Raw genomic sequence first — 15,697 nt, 5'->3', positions numbered from 1 at the left:
CGCTGAGACATTGGCGCACGCAAATCGACGATGCGTCCGCCCGCCTTTAATTAGCGCCATTAGGTTCGCTCGATTGGGAAGTGCGCGGGGAGTGACTGCTCCGCGGTGCGCGCGTTGAGTAGTGGCGCGACGCATAATGCGTTCGGAAACATAGCGAGCGAACGCGGTCGCCTAACAGTGCATTACGGCCGGGGAGACCTGACTCTGGTTACTGCTCCGGCAATGGACGGCTAATCAGCGGGATCGGCGAGGGCGGAAGTGCCGCGGCCTTCTCTGCTTTAGGCTTGAAAACGCGGTCGCCTTCATTGGCGCGTCGCATCTGAGCACAATGCGTTCGCTTTCCCCATTACGGAGCCACTTCTAAACGCGCGTACTTTTTAATACTGCGGGTAAGGAGGGGATTGAGAACGCCGCTGAATGCAATGCTGAATATCAAAAGGAAAAGTTCTTGATGTGAACAATTTATAGGCTGTTCGTTTGATCCATGTCTCAGTAGTATTTCAGTTGTAATGCCAATTCTTATTACGAATCGTGTCACCAAAGGGCTTAGGCACAGTTGTGGGTCAGCGCTTGTACTGTGGCTTTCTTTTATCTTGTCCTTTGTCTTCGTGTTCACGCTGTTTAAAATAATAATGATAAATACCAACTCTCCCAACAAAGTATCTTGGTCACCAATTAGCTCGCATGCAAGTTTTAATCATATATCGCTACGGCTTTTGGATCGGATTTCTTGGCGCTTGAGTTCTACTGGTAGATAATTACCCGCAGTGTGGATCTTTTTGCACATATTAATATCGCATTGTACATTTTTCAACATAAAAGTTTGAAAGTCCTGTCCCGCATGTTTTCTAAAGTGTCGTTTGTTATCGTTGTTAATAAAAACAGCGCGAACAGGAAGACACAAGACAAGATAAAAGGAAGCTACAGGACAAACGCTTGTCCTGTGGCTTCCTTTTATCTTGTCTCATGTCTTCCCTGTTCGCGCTGTTTTTATTAACAATGAATGTTTACCAACTCGCCCAACAAAGTATTTTGGTTTGTTACCGTGCCTACTTTTATTTTTCCGCTTTGCTTTTTATAAAATTGAAGAAAGTGTAGCCGAATTTGCCCGATTCTTTTATTCTTGATTGGCTTAAGTCTGTTATTGCTTAGTATGTAAGGGTATTTTTCATTTCGGTTTATTTTTCACTTTACTTTCCTGATTTAGTTGGGAGTGATACTCGACGTGGGTAATACATCTGTCGAATGGTAACGCAGGTATTCTAATGACGAGCTTAGCGAAGACAGAAGTATCGCGTGGAGCAAGAGGGCAAATATAAAAACCGAACTTCAAGATATTCCGACGTTAAAAATTATGGGCTTGTCTATCCCTGATTCGGGAACTGGGGCCGCCTGGCATTCTCAGTCTAAAACGCAGACGATGCAGACAAATTGGATGTATAGCTTCTGAATCTGGTGGCACTCTCTCCCATGTCGTATGACATTTGGTGACAGCGGTGCTGCAACCAGGCCTAATTTATCAAGCACAGTTCCAGCACTTAGCAAAGGCTGAAGGGATCATCCAGAGGGCGTCAAGACTCAATAGAGAGGCTATGAGAACCATCCCTTGTTTTCCCCGCATTACATCGATCGTGGCACTTCAGGAGAATGCTCAGCTCAACACACTAGATAAGCTGGGGCAGTGCGATAGGAGGCTCGTAACCTTAAATGCACTCTTTTGCACTCACCGTCAGAACTCTGAACTTTATCCGTACTGTACATCACACCATACTGTCATCGCCGCCGCTAATTCTTCCTCCGTGGAATTTGTTCAGCTGACGACAACAAACCTACTGATCTTCATCGACCAACATCATCTCGTATGGCATCGTCCCTTCGTGAATGGATTACGGAATAAGATACCCACCTGCCTCTCCGCACTGCCATTATCTATGTAGGTTCCAGAATTCAAGACTGCGAAATGATAACTGCAGTATACTGTGTCTGAGGACTGCACTTGATAAAACATCCAGATTTCAATTCGCAGGTGCTTCTCATCCTTTCTGTGCTGAAATTGTTGCAATCCAAGGCACACCTCGCTTTGCAGTCGCTGTTTCCTAGGTAGCTACAGCCAAATAGTCACCCGCACCGACGTCCTTCGAGTACCACGTTTACTCCGACGAGTCAACCGCACTGCAGAAATCTGCGAGAACGTACATCGCCTGGCGCATTGCATCCCGCAAACCATTCGAATTGAGTGGGTCCCACGGGATCTACTCAGTTCGCAAAGCTCTGCAAATTCTGCAATCCACCTGGCGGCCCTGTCTTCATCAGTGCTACGGTTCCTCAGTATGGATAATGCCACCACCCTTCTCACATGAAAGGAACACCTCCAGCGCCGCATACGCGGTCTTGTCCCTCCATGTGCTATAATCCTACCCCGTGGTCTTATCCGCGACGAGGAGGTTGCGCGTCGGAAGATCCGGGTTGGAGTAATTTCCCCCACTCCCACTGTTACTCGAATGTGGCCTCGTTTCTGACATTAATTTCGACGCCCAACGTGTCCCGTCTGCAACTTCCAGAACATTAGTGCAGATATTCACCACTTGTTAGATTGCTTGGACGTAAGAGGTCGGCCAACCTTTGTTTTTCATTTATTACCTTTTTTTTTTACATATTTCCTTAATCTTTGAGACAATAAACAACACGATTAAAAAGGGGCAAATTCTTTCTGTGCCTTTAATATCAGTACGACTGGAGACCGCGAGAGCGGGGACCCTCGATCCATTTGGCGTTAAGAGCTTTCAGCAAATAGTGTCAATGATTACCACAGGGATAACTGGCTGGGTACAAAACAGTCAGCCCTCTTAAACCTATTGAATTTTTTTTTTTCATTATTTGTGGGTCTCTTGCTGATGCGTTTTATTCTCTGGAATACTGAAGCGAGAATATACTGCAGAAACAAATGCGCTGGAAGCCGAGGACCAGAAGACGACACCCCAAGGAGGAGGAAGATGAGGAGGAAAGGCAGGGGGGTTAACCCGTAAAAGAAACCGGTTTGCTACCCTGCACGGGGGAAAGGGGTGAGTGGATATAAAAGTTGTAAGAGAGGGATGGGTGAAGTTAGTACAGTCACATTACAAACATGTCACGTCACATCACCGTCACAGTCATATCAAGTTAACTTAACATCAAAATCATTGCCTTTCGATTAGGCCTGTGCTTTTCATAAAGCGGAGCAGTGCCCGGGATGCCTTCTGCGCCATAAGGCACCAGGGACAATAATAAAAATATTGCTTGGGATGTCTCGTCATCTGGTCTTGGTGTTTTTCGTTCTCTTGTTTACACATCACCGATTGGAAATAAGCGTGCTGCCATCTTAGTCGCCCAGCGTCCTCCGGGGGCCCTATTTTGCGAATACGTCATTGCGTTCACGAAATGCCTTCAGCGCCATAAGGCACCAGGGACAAGAATAAAAATATTGCTTGGGATGTCTCGTCATCTGGTCTTGGTGTTTTTCGTTCTCTTGTTTCCACATCAGCGATTGGAAATAAGCGTGCTGCCATCTTAGTCGCACAGCGTCCTCCGGGGGCCCTATTTTGCGAATACGTCATTCCGTTCACAAAAAATTGACAGCACAGGCTCGCGTCACAGAGGTGATCGTTTAAAAACTGGTTCAGTTCATCTTGGATGCTCGAAAGACGGGCAATACGAGCGTTTCAATCCGAGCTCTCGTCCTTGGCCTCGACCCAGCTCGCCCTCACAGTGGTCGCATCAGGTCGCGGAAACCATTAAAAACCATCATACAGGCTCCTAATGGCAAACGACAGTCACAATAAGTGACCAGGCATTCTTTTTAGTCTATGCTGATGACGCAAGTTTCTTTCTTCAGTCAGAGAACTTTAGTGAATTATTCTTAGGTAACATTACACTGAATAAACTGTCCGAATGAGGCAAAGTCAATTCATCGGAAATAAATACGAAAAAAGTCAAGGCTACCGTATATTTACCTGTGCAAAAACTTCTAGATTACAGTCTTAATTTAAAATTAGGCGATGAAAAAACAGAGTACAGGAAGTTAAAACATTATTAAGTTTTTAGCGCCGCTCTTCTTACCGAGCCAACGAGGAGGAATAAGGCAAGAAAGCTCGAGCTCGTGGCCAGGTCGCCATCTTGAGCTAAAGCGAACGCAGTCTCTCTATACACCGTCCCGGACCTCAGTTTTTTGGTGCGTTCTCGTGGCCCACCTTTAAACAGCATCAGCTGTAGTATTTAATGAACATTGAAGTTGGGATACACATGTAGCACATGTGCTCCGCAACTTGGCAAAAACCTGTGGCATTCTCTGTAGACTTCGTTATTCTGTTCTACCCATGGATTGAACTAATGTTATATAATGTCTTATTTACACCACACAACAATTACTGAAGCCTTGCTTGGGCAACAACTTCTAAGACCAAGATGCACCGGCCATTCTTAAAGCAAAAAAAGAAAAAGCCAATCCACCACATCGTTTGCTCACCGCATCATGGCTATACCATTGAGCTTTTTTCAACATATAGTTCACTCCCTGTAACTGACCTATAAAAATTTACCCTGAGTATTAAGTATCAAAACTCAATAATGAAATCATTTACATGTCTCACTGTGCTAAGACAACCTTTGGATGTCCTCTACAACATGAGAAGCAGAAATACTTGGCTAGTCCCCTTTTCATGCACGAATAACGGTTTTATTTGACTAGAACATTATTATTATTAAACAGACTTAATAACACAGACACAGGCATAAGAACAACAACAAAACCTACGCTCGCTAGGTGTTTCTTTAGTAGTATAAATGTGACTTATTAGGGATGGGCATCCCAGTACGCAATTAAAGAAAATGTTTCTTGTAAATGCCTTTGCTTATGTTTCTGTTCTTTGTGCGAAGCATGCATAAGTGGCATAGATTTTCTGTGTATGGTGAATAAATTTTTGGACATATGAATGTGCGTTCTGATTTGTATAAACGCTTGAGCGTTATGTGCATGTACTACTGCTCATATTTTTATACTGTAGTGAAGCAATTTATGCTTAAAATGAACATTTATAATCTGTTTTGTTTTAATATGTATTAATATTAGTATAAACATTGATTAAATTTACAGTACTCTATATTTCAGCATTATATGTACCGCCAGAAAGACTCACTTTTGTATGATTTGTTACCGCTGTACGCTACCACCAAAGGGGGTAAATGCCTTAATCAAGCTGCTTAGATAGAAGCTTTTATTCGTTGTCCTCGTATTTTCACTGTACCGGGAGGAATGCGGAATAAAGAGAATGTGAAAGCGAATGTAATATAGCCTTTCTCGCAGCTAACATGAGCAACACTGCCGGTGTGAGAGGGGCACTAAGACAAATTAAGTTGGCCTGTCTAGATATGTTGCCATTTTCTCCACAACGAGACTGCCTCGCACACTTACTGTAATTTTATTAAAGCTCGAAACGGAAAGGGCATGAACAGGTGTCGTCGCTACCAGCTGTATTTGAAAGCACGGTTAACGTAAAAGCAGCATGATTATAATGCGGATCTCTGGGGCTGGGTTGCAGTGCCATGAAGTTCCGGACTGATAATGGAGCCTGAATTGTGACTCACGCCTTGAGATAGAAGAGAGGGGTATTAAAAAAAGAACCAATTCTTTATCATTTGTCATTTACGCAGAAACAAACACGTCTTCTGTCGCGGATCCATGCATCAACATGCCGATAAAGAGCCACATAATCGGTTTTTATAGAGAACGAAAGTTGGATACTGTCCTTAAGCGCAACTTTATGCTCACATTAGATTGAAGATATAGGCTAGAAATTTCACGCAATAAAAATGTTACGCACTACGCAGAGGCAGGCAGTGAAGGCCCAGTCTTTTTCAGAGATACACTTGCTTCAAATCCCTGCAACGCCTCGTCGCACTTCTTCAGCAATCGAAATTTGGCGGGTGACATGAAATATCCTCCTTGGCCTTCACGTGCATGAGTATTCCAGGTGTGCTTCCATCGGCCGCATTACAAAGCTTGTAAAGCAAACACACTGGTATGAATATTTTTGACACAGACTGTATGAACGTATTGCTATCAGAAAAAAAAAATCAACGTTTCATTACGCAAGGCGTAAAATACCATTTGAATGACTTTCGTTTCTACATTCTGTTTCACAAGATGCTTGCATAACTGGAAGGACCACCTGGTACAAGCAGGATGACATGCAAAATGCGGATGTGCTCCTACTATAATCTGGCGCCATCGGTCGACAGGCGCGTAGGAACAGTCATGTTGAGTGCTCCATCCTGATTGGCCCAGCTCACCCTTACAGTGCTGCAACAGCTACAGTAACAGCTGCATTAACAACTTGTGAAGAAAAGCATTGCTAACCGCATGGGTGGAAGGCGGCCTTCATTCTTCTTTCCCAAGTGACGCTTTCCGTGCTGGCAGGTGTGTCGTTAATTTATGACTTCTGCTCCTCCCGTTGTTTCTTCTTCTCCGCAGGCTGTCCAGCGACGAGAGCGACGAGAGTGAAGGCACGGCCTCGACGTTCGGCCACGCTGATGTGGTGCGCGGCAGTTCCTCCAACGAGTTCTCCGAGACCGACCGCTCGTCGCAAGGTCAGTGACCCCGTCGTGCACAATAACCGAGGAAAAGAGTAAATATACTGCAGAACATGGCCTAAATGCACGTAGCAAGGCCGTGGCAGTTCTCTCATTTAAAGTCTCTAAACACCTTCTTCCCCTGAGAAGGCCAAACTGAGAAGGCTTCTTTACTTCATTAGCATGACTCACCCCTTTTCTCTGTAATACGTAGATTCTTATAACTTGTTACCAAATCGTTATTTTGTGAATGATCGTGCTGCTGTCGTTTCGTGGTTTGTCTTTTTTGCCATTTACCTGCATCTTTGTCTTGTGGTATATGCATCTACCCATCGGCTTCTCCCCCTCCCCTCACCCCGCACAGCAATGCCAGATTAACGATTTGGACAAAAATAAAGTAAATAATAAAATTAGCCGCAGCAGTGAAAAGAGGAAAAGCAAATCATGACGATGTTTATTGGTTAAACTGCAGCGGCGCGAGGCGCTGTGCGTAACGCAAGAGAGCTTAAAGGTAATATTAATGACACCTTTGAAATGCGCATACGCGCGACAGCAGTTATTTTGTCTTTTTTATTTAACCAGTTGTGTGCAACAAAATTATTTACGAGTGCAGAAATATACTGAATTTTTGAGACGCGTTGGGTTGATTGCTTTTACAGGCTGAACATATAAACAGATCATAAAATTTCGTCACGCATCAGAAGGGTGATATTCCGAATTTATTTCATTTAAAGGTACCTTCATTGTTACGGTACGTTCATTGTTAAAGTATGTCAACTATGAATAAAGAAAGCAATTCCTTGTGTAGTTCTTATTTTTTATTAATTATTTATTCATTTGTTTATTATTTGTTTATTTATTTTGGCTTACTGTCAACTCCAACGAGGTGTTTTACAAAGATGGATACAAGGAACAAAGATTCCGGATATAGTTGATTAAGGGGTCCTTCGATTACGCGTCCCTTCGTCTGCGCACGGAATAGTTAGTGTCGAATAATAACACTAAACGGTGGCCAGTTCGCGCTCTCCACCTCTAGTACTCCAGACTGGCCTGGACAGCAACTTGTCAGCCAGCTGAAAATTGCTGGACGCTTTTTATGGAACCATGCATAACCAGTATCATCAATTCGGTTCCTGCCAACTACACGCTGGAGCATTGAATACCTGTAATACCGCTCCCATGGGCCACCTCGAAAGAGCGGACAGAGATAGCGTATTCAAAAAGGGCAAAACTCATTCGATGAATTCATGCAGCCTATCTCAAATTGCACAAACGGGATTGCACGGACGGAGCAATGGGGGCAAAATCTTACAAGCAAAAACTAATGCACAGAAATCGGCAGAAAAACATTCAACCAAGAGCTTTCCATGGCTTTCAGAACGACACACTTGACTCGAAAAAAAAAAAAAAAAAAAAAAACTCAACTCACCTCAATTCAAAACTCAAAGACGAATTAAAGAGAAGTAGAGTAGGTAGAAGAGGTGCTTAAATATGTCGACTCCTTTGTGTTGTCTTATATCTAGACAGAGAGGGCTTGTCAAAGGGTTCAGTGGATAGCCAGCAATCCTCACTAAATAGAATTTCCGGTAAATAGAAGCCTGAAATGTGTAAAGAGACAAATTCATGAATATAAAGAAGAGCAGATCGCAGACGACGCGCTCACAAGTGAGACTGTACGTTCTGCTTGCAGTCGGTGTCTCAGCTTTGTCGCCTTCTGAGGTCACAGACAAAAGCTTTTGTTCGCCAGCCATTGCTACAGAGCAGCAGATGTTGATCAACAAGAGGAGACATGGGCGCTAACTGACGACTTAAATCATAATTGAGGGTGCAGCCGGTATAATGCCACGCTGGTGGCTAGATATATGGAAAACACCAAATAATGTGCGTATGCACTGTACATGCACATGCATCAAGGGTCGTTATGCCGGCGGAGGACTGGCATGTGTCAGCGTTCTGCTGCAAGCAGTATTTGCTCATTTTCCAATCACGCTGAGGAAATGCGCTTTAGCAGTTTCTCTGCAGCCTGGCCGATGAGATTAGGAAGCTTTTGGGGATGAAATACATGCAGCTGGCACAAGAACTGCTGGGTAATTGGAAGAATATGGGGGAGCGGCCTTCACTCTGCAGTGGCTGTATCCCGACTGGTGATGATGATGGCTACAGTGCAAGCTTCTTTTGGTAATGAGATAACATTAGATATCTCGTCAGCTTATATTGCAAAGCTCGGCAGTATAAGCTGATTAGAAGTGACGTCATCAGACTAGAAGTGACCACTATGTGAAACTGTATCTCCATCGCTGCCTTGGCGATCCTCTCAAGACACCTTATGGAAAGCAACTCTGGTGACCCGAAATTGTTTCTGGTTGTTTGCAGACAAACATGTAAGGATCCGCGAACACAATCATGAAAAATTGTCACGAAACAGGATCTCCACGCTTCAACAATTTATCTTATTCTCGTATTGCTCACTGATAACGTAATTAGGTGTCCCTCGTGAATTATTTCCCTCACTGGCTTGTCGCTTCGCCACCTTCATGCCGAAATTCTCGCTTCATACTTTGTAGGGAATACCTGTATATTCCTGTGTGGACTGAGGTAGAAGGTATACATACTTGCGTACACAGAGTACGAAGAGTGCAGCTTTATAGGTAAAAGCTGCGTCGAGCTGACAACATAAATAGGAAATCATAAGGTACCTATGCTTGAAACCACTGCGCCAATGGAGATTATCTTCATTAGCGCACGTAATTTTTATATTATTGCAAATAATGCAGATGAAGATACTGTCCCACAGCTGCATTGGAAAACATGCATATCATTCAATATATTAGGCCGCGTCAATTCCTGAAAGTTCACAACCCGCTATGAAGCTTTATGGACAAAACGGCGCGACACTAAAAAGAATCCTGCAATTTGTTAATTTTCAACCTAAGCCAGTCGAAACACTAGCACATATGGCCACATGCTTTACGAAACATACGTTTTGAAAAAGCTTAGAAACAAGGCGCAAGTTTCGAGAATGTTCCGTTTTCGTCTTCTCTGCATCTGGCCGAGCAAAGACGAGGGTGCGTGGTGTAGCCTTCTTGAATGAACGCAGCGATCTTTTTTGCAGCTGAAGTTATCAGTGTTTGCTGCAGTATAAACGACATAAAATGGGAAACTGGAGACAAAACAAGGATAATTGACCGCTAACATAGCGTCACGCGCTTGAATCATTAGAATGCGTTTTAAACACAAGTGCGCTGTCAGCATACAACGATGTTCATATTTAACTACACAGCCTAAAGCTAGAACGTTTTTGATTCACGCCTTTGATGGTTACGCACAAGAACTATTTTTACCTGCAGCATCCTTCGAACATTTTACACGATTTCTCCACGTATTCTACATGTACGCGGTTTCACGAAATTTAAACTAGCTTAGTAGCCGCATAGACCAACACCGTGTTTACAAACAAAGGGGGCGTTATCGGACATCGGAGAAGTCTTGGTGCGAACGATCGGGTTAGCTCCCGCCAGAATACATGCAAGTGAAGCTTTCAAAACAATTTTCTGATTTCAAAGAGCTTCCATGGTGTAGTCATTTCGTTCACAGCAACCAAAGCAGCCTAATAAGCAGAAAAAGTAGAAACTATCAATTCCAAGCATGGGGAGACTATTTTGAAAATACCGAGAAACGCATGAGGCTAAGAGTCGACAGCGCTGTTCACATAGAAAAACATGTAAGCAGAACTTATTGTAATATATTTATCATTTTGTACAGTACCAGCGGAACTTGGATTGTGATCTAAATAAATGTGTGAAAAAGTATGCTACGTCATTGCGCAGAGAGTCTAATTTTAAAACGCCGCTATAAATATGCGTTATAAAACCATGCTCCATATCGTATCGCCGATAGGCCCATACCCGCTGGGTATGAGCCTAACCTCAACTTTCTCATGTAGCCTCATTGGCTGTCGCATGCACTCAATTCGCTTAATAATACCGGTCGTTCAAGGTATCTAGCCTAGAGAAAACTGCATTCAAAAACAACTTCTCAAAGGTCGTAACAAGGGAACGAAAGATAACGGCCTACTTTAGCAGACGGTGGCGCAGACGACATCGGCGTCCGCGAACCTCACTTGTGTGAGCACAGTGGAGATTTGGTTGTCCGTAGCGTGGTTTGTTTATCGTTCTGAGGGAATGCTGAATTCAGCTTAAGCATTTAACAGGGAACGCAGCCTGCGCGGCAGCATGTCGAGCAACACGAGAAGCTATCGCGATTCTTTTCAGGGGTATGCCGGTCTTTACATACACTTGTATCAGGGCATTTTAAAAATATATCGGCGTCAAAATGACGCACCATAGTTCGCTATTTTTTCTTCCAGACACTCGCTAACGTACGTACTTTTAACCATAGGCTGCATTTATTGGCATACCCTCCGAAGCGGGCAAATTATTCTGACAAGTTTTCCTCGCATGCGTTTCTATGGTTTGTGCTCCCGACTTGTACCCGGAAAGTTTTGCGGTGTTTTAAAAATACTCCACCTCTACCAATGCGATTTCAACTTTCGTATCAAATTCAGTTCTATCATACAGCTCTGGACCGAATTACACCATAGTCGCATTTTGAAATCAGGAAACTGCTTTTAAATATTTTGGTTCCATGCATTCCTATGGGCGCATATCCTTCTTGTCATCACACCAAACATTTTTACACCTTCTTTGGTGAAAAAAAAGGTGCTCCAGTGTCCCCAGGTTAATACCCCACGTGAAAAACCACAAAGCAGGGGTAAGGCACAGCGGTTAACAATCAGGGATCTCCGGTTCATTTCCTGGTGTTGTCTAAAATAGAAGAGTGTCTTATACAAAAAAATTGAAAGAGAAATGCCATCTGAAAGCCTGAACCGCTGCAGCAGTATCCTGAGCACTGTGAGGGCTGCCTTGCGCTGCAGCCTCAACAGAACACAACATCTGGCTTTAGACGCTAAACAAAGGACACTTGCACAACGAAGAATGTTCCACGGTGAAACAATGCTGCTCTATTCATATGGTGTTAGCCAGGGGACAGCGTAACGACTTTAAGGGTGTAAAAAGGGTTAGAATGCACCCCAAGTCAATCCATGGACGAATGGATGGATGGATGGATGGATGGACGGACGGATGGACGGATGGATGGATGGATGGATGGATGGATGGACGGACGGACGGACGGACGGACGGACGGATGGACGGACGGATGGATGGATGGATGGATGGATGGATGGATGGATGGATGGATGGATGGATGGATGGATGGATGGATGGATGGATGGATGGATGGATGGATGGATGGATGGATGGATGGATGGATGGATGGATGGATTCATGGATGGATGGATGGATGGATGGATGGATGGATGGATGGATGGATGGATGGATGGATGGATGGATGGATGGATGGATGGATGGATGGATGGATGGATGGATGGATGGATGGATGGATGGAATATATGAGTGTCCCCAAACGAAACCAAACCTTTGAAACGGGGTGGTAGCAGTTGTTATTACGCTCATTTTTCCTCCTATATCTTAATTATTGTTTTAGATTAGTTAACTTACCATCATTCTATTTATTAAATTTTGGTTTCTACATTACTAACATTATACAGCCAAGCGACAGCAGCGCCACCGCACCTTGCTCACGTCACATATCGCTGTTGGTCTATATACAGGCTGCAGACGCGCATGCGACCCCGTCATAGCTCACAAATTGCCTGTGCATCCTTGTAAAATGTAACCAAGTTGAGCACAAAGATGTATCGAAAGAACAAAAGCCGTGCTTGGCCCCATCGTTAAGCCAAAGGATGCTTAGAGGCGTACTAACTTTTAGCACTAGCGGATGGCCGCTTTGTATGTCTTATCTACTTAATAGGACAGAACCAATACCGGATTTATAAAACCTGCTTGCCCGGATTTTATTCTAAGCCGACATCTGAAAGTATGTGGCCAGAACAAGAAAGCTTTACCTCGAATGTATGCAAACAAAGGACTAAGATAACTGAAAATGTCAGCTACAAAATGTAAGCCCCGCCGGGGTGGTGCAGTGGTAAGACGCCCGACTACTGTGCCGGAGTTCCCGGGTTCGAACCCGACCGCGGCGGCTGCGTTTCGATGGAGGCGAAACGAAGTGGCGTCCGTGTGCTGTGCGATGTCAGCGCACGTTAAAGATCCCCAGGTGGTCGAAATTACTCCGTAGCCCTCCACTACGGCTCCTCTTTCTCTCTTTCCACTTTCATTCCCATCTTCCTCCCTTCCCTTACGGCGCGGTTCGGGTGTCCACAGAGCAAGTGTGACAGTTACTGCGCCTTTCCCTTCCTGTGAACCAATTTAACTTAACTTAACAAAATGTAAATAACAGTTGTTTGCCACTAACCTGCCTACGCTCACTCTTCATCGTCGCCGCTAATTTCCTGGTCATTGTTGTTCTCATAGAGGGGGCAGACATCTCTTTCATGAAGTGCATTCGAAATGCAGCACTGTCTGGATGAGCGTGCGACTTGCCTTTGGGGGTGGGAATTCTGGCTGCAGCAATCCAGCTGGCTGCTACCGCTAGCGACACGTGCTTGATGTGGTATGATTTATATTTATATATTCTCGAATCTGAACCTACCTAACAGTTTCGTTTCTCGCGTTCTTAAAGAAACTAGCGGTCTATATTACATGTTTGAATAAATACGGCAATACATTGAACGGGAAAAAGATACAACTCCCATCGATAGTATACAGTCCAAGGGGATGCTTTCGGAGTCGTGCAGCTGCTTGTGTTTACACCCTCGGCGAAAATGGAAGTTCCTCGTGTTCTCATTCCTCCTAAGTTTTGGAAAGTGGGCTAACTGGGAGTCCGCCTAAACTGTTTAGAAGCAAACCACCTTGGCAAATGTAGTACTGATAGGACTGAACATTCGTTGAGTGCAAAGTGTCTGTCACATGTCCCCATCACGGAGCCATAAAGGGATGTGCCCATTTTGTCCCCGTCTGACCATGCATTCGTTTTTTTTTTGCCTCAACGAGGCGAAAAACGTCCACATTAAGCAACGGTTCTTTACATTTGCACCATAATCTGCTGATGCGCTACTACTTTGTTAACATCGAATCATATACCAATAGCTCAACTTTCCATATCTATTCTTTCTGCGTACTTTGTCGAAGCGCTGTTGGTTTGCAAATGCGTAAACGGACGTACCCCAAGCATAATGAAGAAACGCGAGCAGGTGCAACAAAAATTAATTTGCGTGCTTTGGTTTCTGGAACGCTGCGTTACTGCTTCTCGATGAATAAAAAGTTACTGCAGATACGCAGGTCTGCTTATTTAACTTCTGGCTATATTGCTTAAAAAGGAGAGAGAGAGAGAGAGAGATAAAGAAATTGAAGGAGAGCGCGGACGTTAACCAGAAAGCTGTTCCGGTTGGCTTTGGCAACCCTGCGCCGGGGAAGAGAGGTGTAGGATGGAAAAGGGAAAAGAGAAGGATCGAGGAAAACAATCACAATTTGTCTCATGGGACAGACATTCTCAGGTAGCGTTCTCAGGTAACCTTGAATGCCTTGCGGAGTATTGCAGTGGCCACTTTTCGAGGATTTCTACTTTTTTAGGAGGCAGGGATCGAAGAGGCCCAGTGTTTAGAGAACAGCATGCAGTCCAGTGTTAAGAGAACTGAGTGGCTGGTTGAAAAACTCGCCCCATGTTCCACGCAGAAAGCATTGCCTGCGAAGGCCGCACGCTGCGTCAGCACTTGATATAGGAACATTAGCTTGAATTGCGTCGTTTCGGTCAGATCGAGCCGTCTCGTTCTCGCAGCTGTTTTTGTGACACTGCATGAGATTTATAGCCAGGACACTGTGAAATGTAAAACGCATGCCCTAAAACGATCTGGCAGAATGTGGCGGCGGCGAAGGCAAGAATGCACCGTTCTGCATAACCAGGATTCGCACTTAAAACCTGCTGGTTGATATCCTCTTTACGAAAAGCGCTTTATCTGGATTGCATGTCTTGTCTTTTAGGGAGCCTTTGTGGTTCTGGTACTTTCTAGTCAGGCCGCGTTGAATGTTATTCAATTCGGCTGTTCTCTCACCGTTAACTACGCACACAAAAGTGGACAAACCACACAACAACCACAAGATATATCGGGCCGTGTCATCATCGTGCCAGCGTATTTGACCAACAGGATCTGTCATGCGCGATATCGCTTGCCCATAAATCACTTATTGCAACTTCAGCCCAACTATTCACATCACGTCTCGTGCTCAAAGGTTCCGACTATTGGCCGTTATTTATATGCGGCCATCCCGAACTCCGCGTTTAGCAGGCGCCGTGTCTTCGGCATACGCTGCCGCGCATTTGCTCAGGGACGCTGCCTTTTGTGGGGAGAATAGGGCAAGAAGGCTTGGCGTCTTTATAATATTGCTTGGCCATTATATATCTGCCAGTGACCACCCTTTGACCCAAGGCAATATGTCGGATGGGTCCTGATTGCCGTCCGAGCCTTCCACGATGGTGACTTCCTTTATGCGGTTCCGTCGCGTGCGCTCTCAGAAGTTTCGAGGAAAGAGGCGACATTGAAAGGAACAATGGCGTCGTCTTTCGCGTGCAGCCGGCGACGAAAGTCGTTCACAATGCCAACGGCTTCCTGGCAAAGCAGCGTTCTTTTCTAGCACGCCCTCTTGACTCAATCCGTGCCGCACTTTTAGCTTGAGATGGCTCGAAATGGAAGAGTAGCAAAAGGCTTAGCCATTCGGCAGTGTGGCTAGTCGTACAGACGGCAATCTTGCTCCACTTTCATGCCACACTTAGGTCTAACTTTGGAAAACGTCAGAACTTTTCATTTTTCATTCGGTTGATTTAAAGATTCCAATAGTAGCAAAAAAAAAGGGGGATCGAAAAGGAAAGATCGTTTGAGAACCATTGAAGTGCTGGAGACTCTGGTTCTTCTTTTGACTTCCGTTCTTTCTATTTGCTGATTGTTTCGTGATTTTCGATTAAAACGCACGAACGCTTGTCGATTTCTTATATACTCAAGTTTACAGCTTTCTCAATAGCAACTGCATCGCGATAGCAGTTTAAACAGTTCAATGGGCCT

General features: G+C 44.6%; 1 protein-coding gene across 1 annotated transcript in view; it reads left to right on the top strand.

Annotated features, from left to right (window-relative positions):
• Window positions 1–15,697, top strand: part of LOC146187335 (cell adhesion molecule Dscam1-like) — a 668,136-nt gene that overhangs the window by 597,997 nt on the left and 54,442 nt on the right. The window contains exon 43 of the mRNA XM_084607643.1: window positions 6,506–6,621. Coding sequence (XP_084463769.1) covers window positions 6,506–6,621 — 116 coding nt within the window. The remainder of the gene's footprint in view (window positions 1–6,505; window positions 6,622–15,697) is intronic.

The sequence above is a fragment of the Amblyomma maculatum genome, chromosome 6 (genome assembly GCF_055883805.1).
Source record: "Amblyomma maculatum isolate TAMU_Amacu chromosome 6, ASM5588380v1, whole genome shotgun sequence".
Taxonomy (NCBI): domain Eukaryota; kingdom Metazoa; phylum Arthropoda; class Arachnida; order Ixodida; family Ixodidae; genus Amblyomma; species Amblyomma maculatum.
Note: the sequence above shows the minus strand (reverse complement) of the source record. Positions and strands in the feature narration are given on the sequence as shown.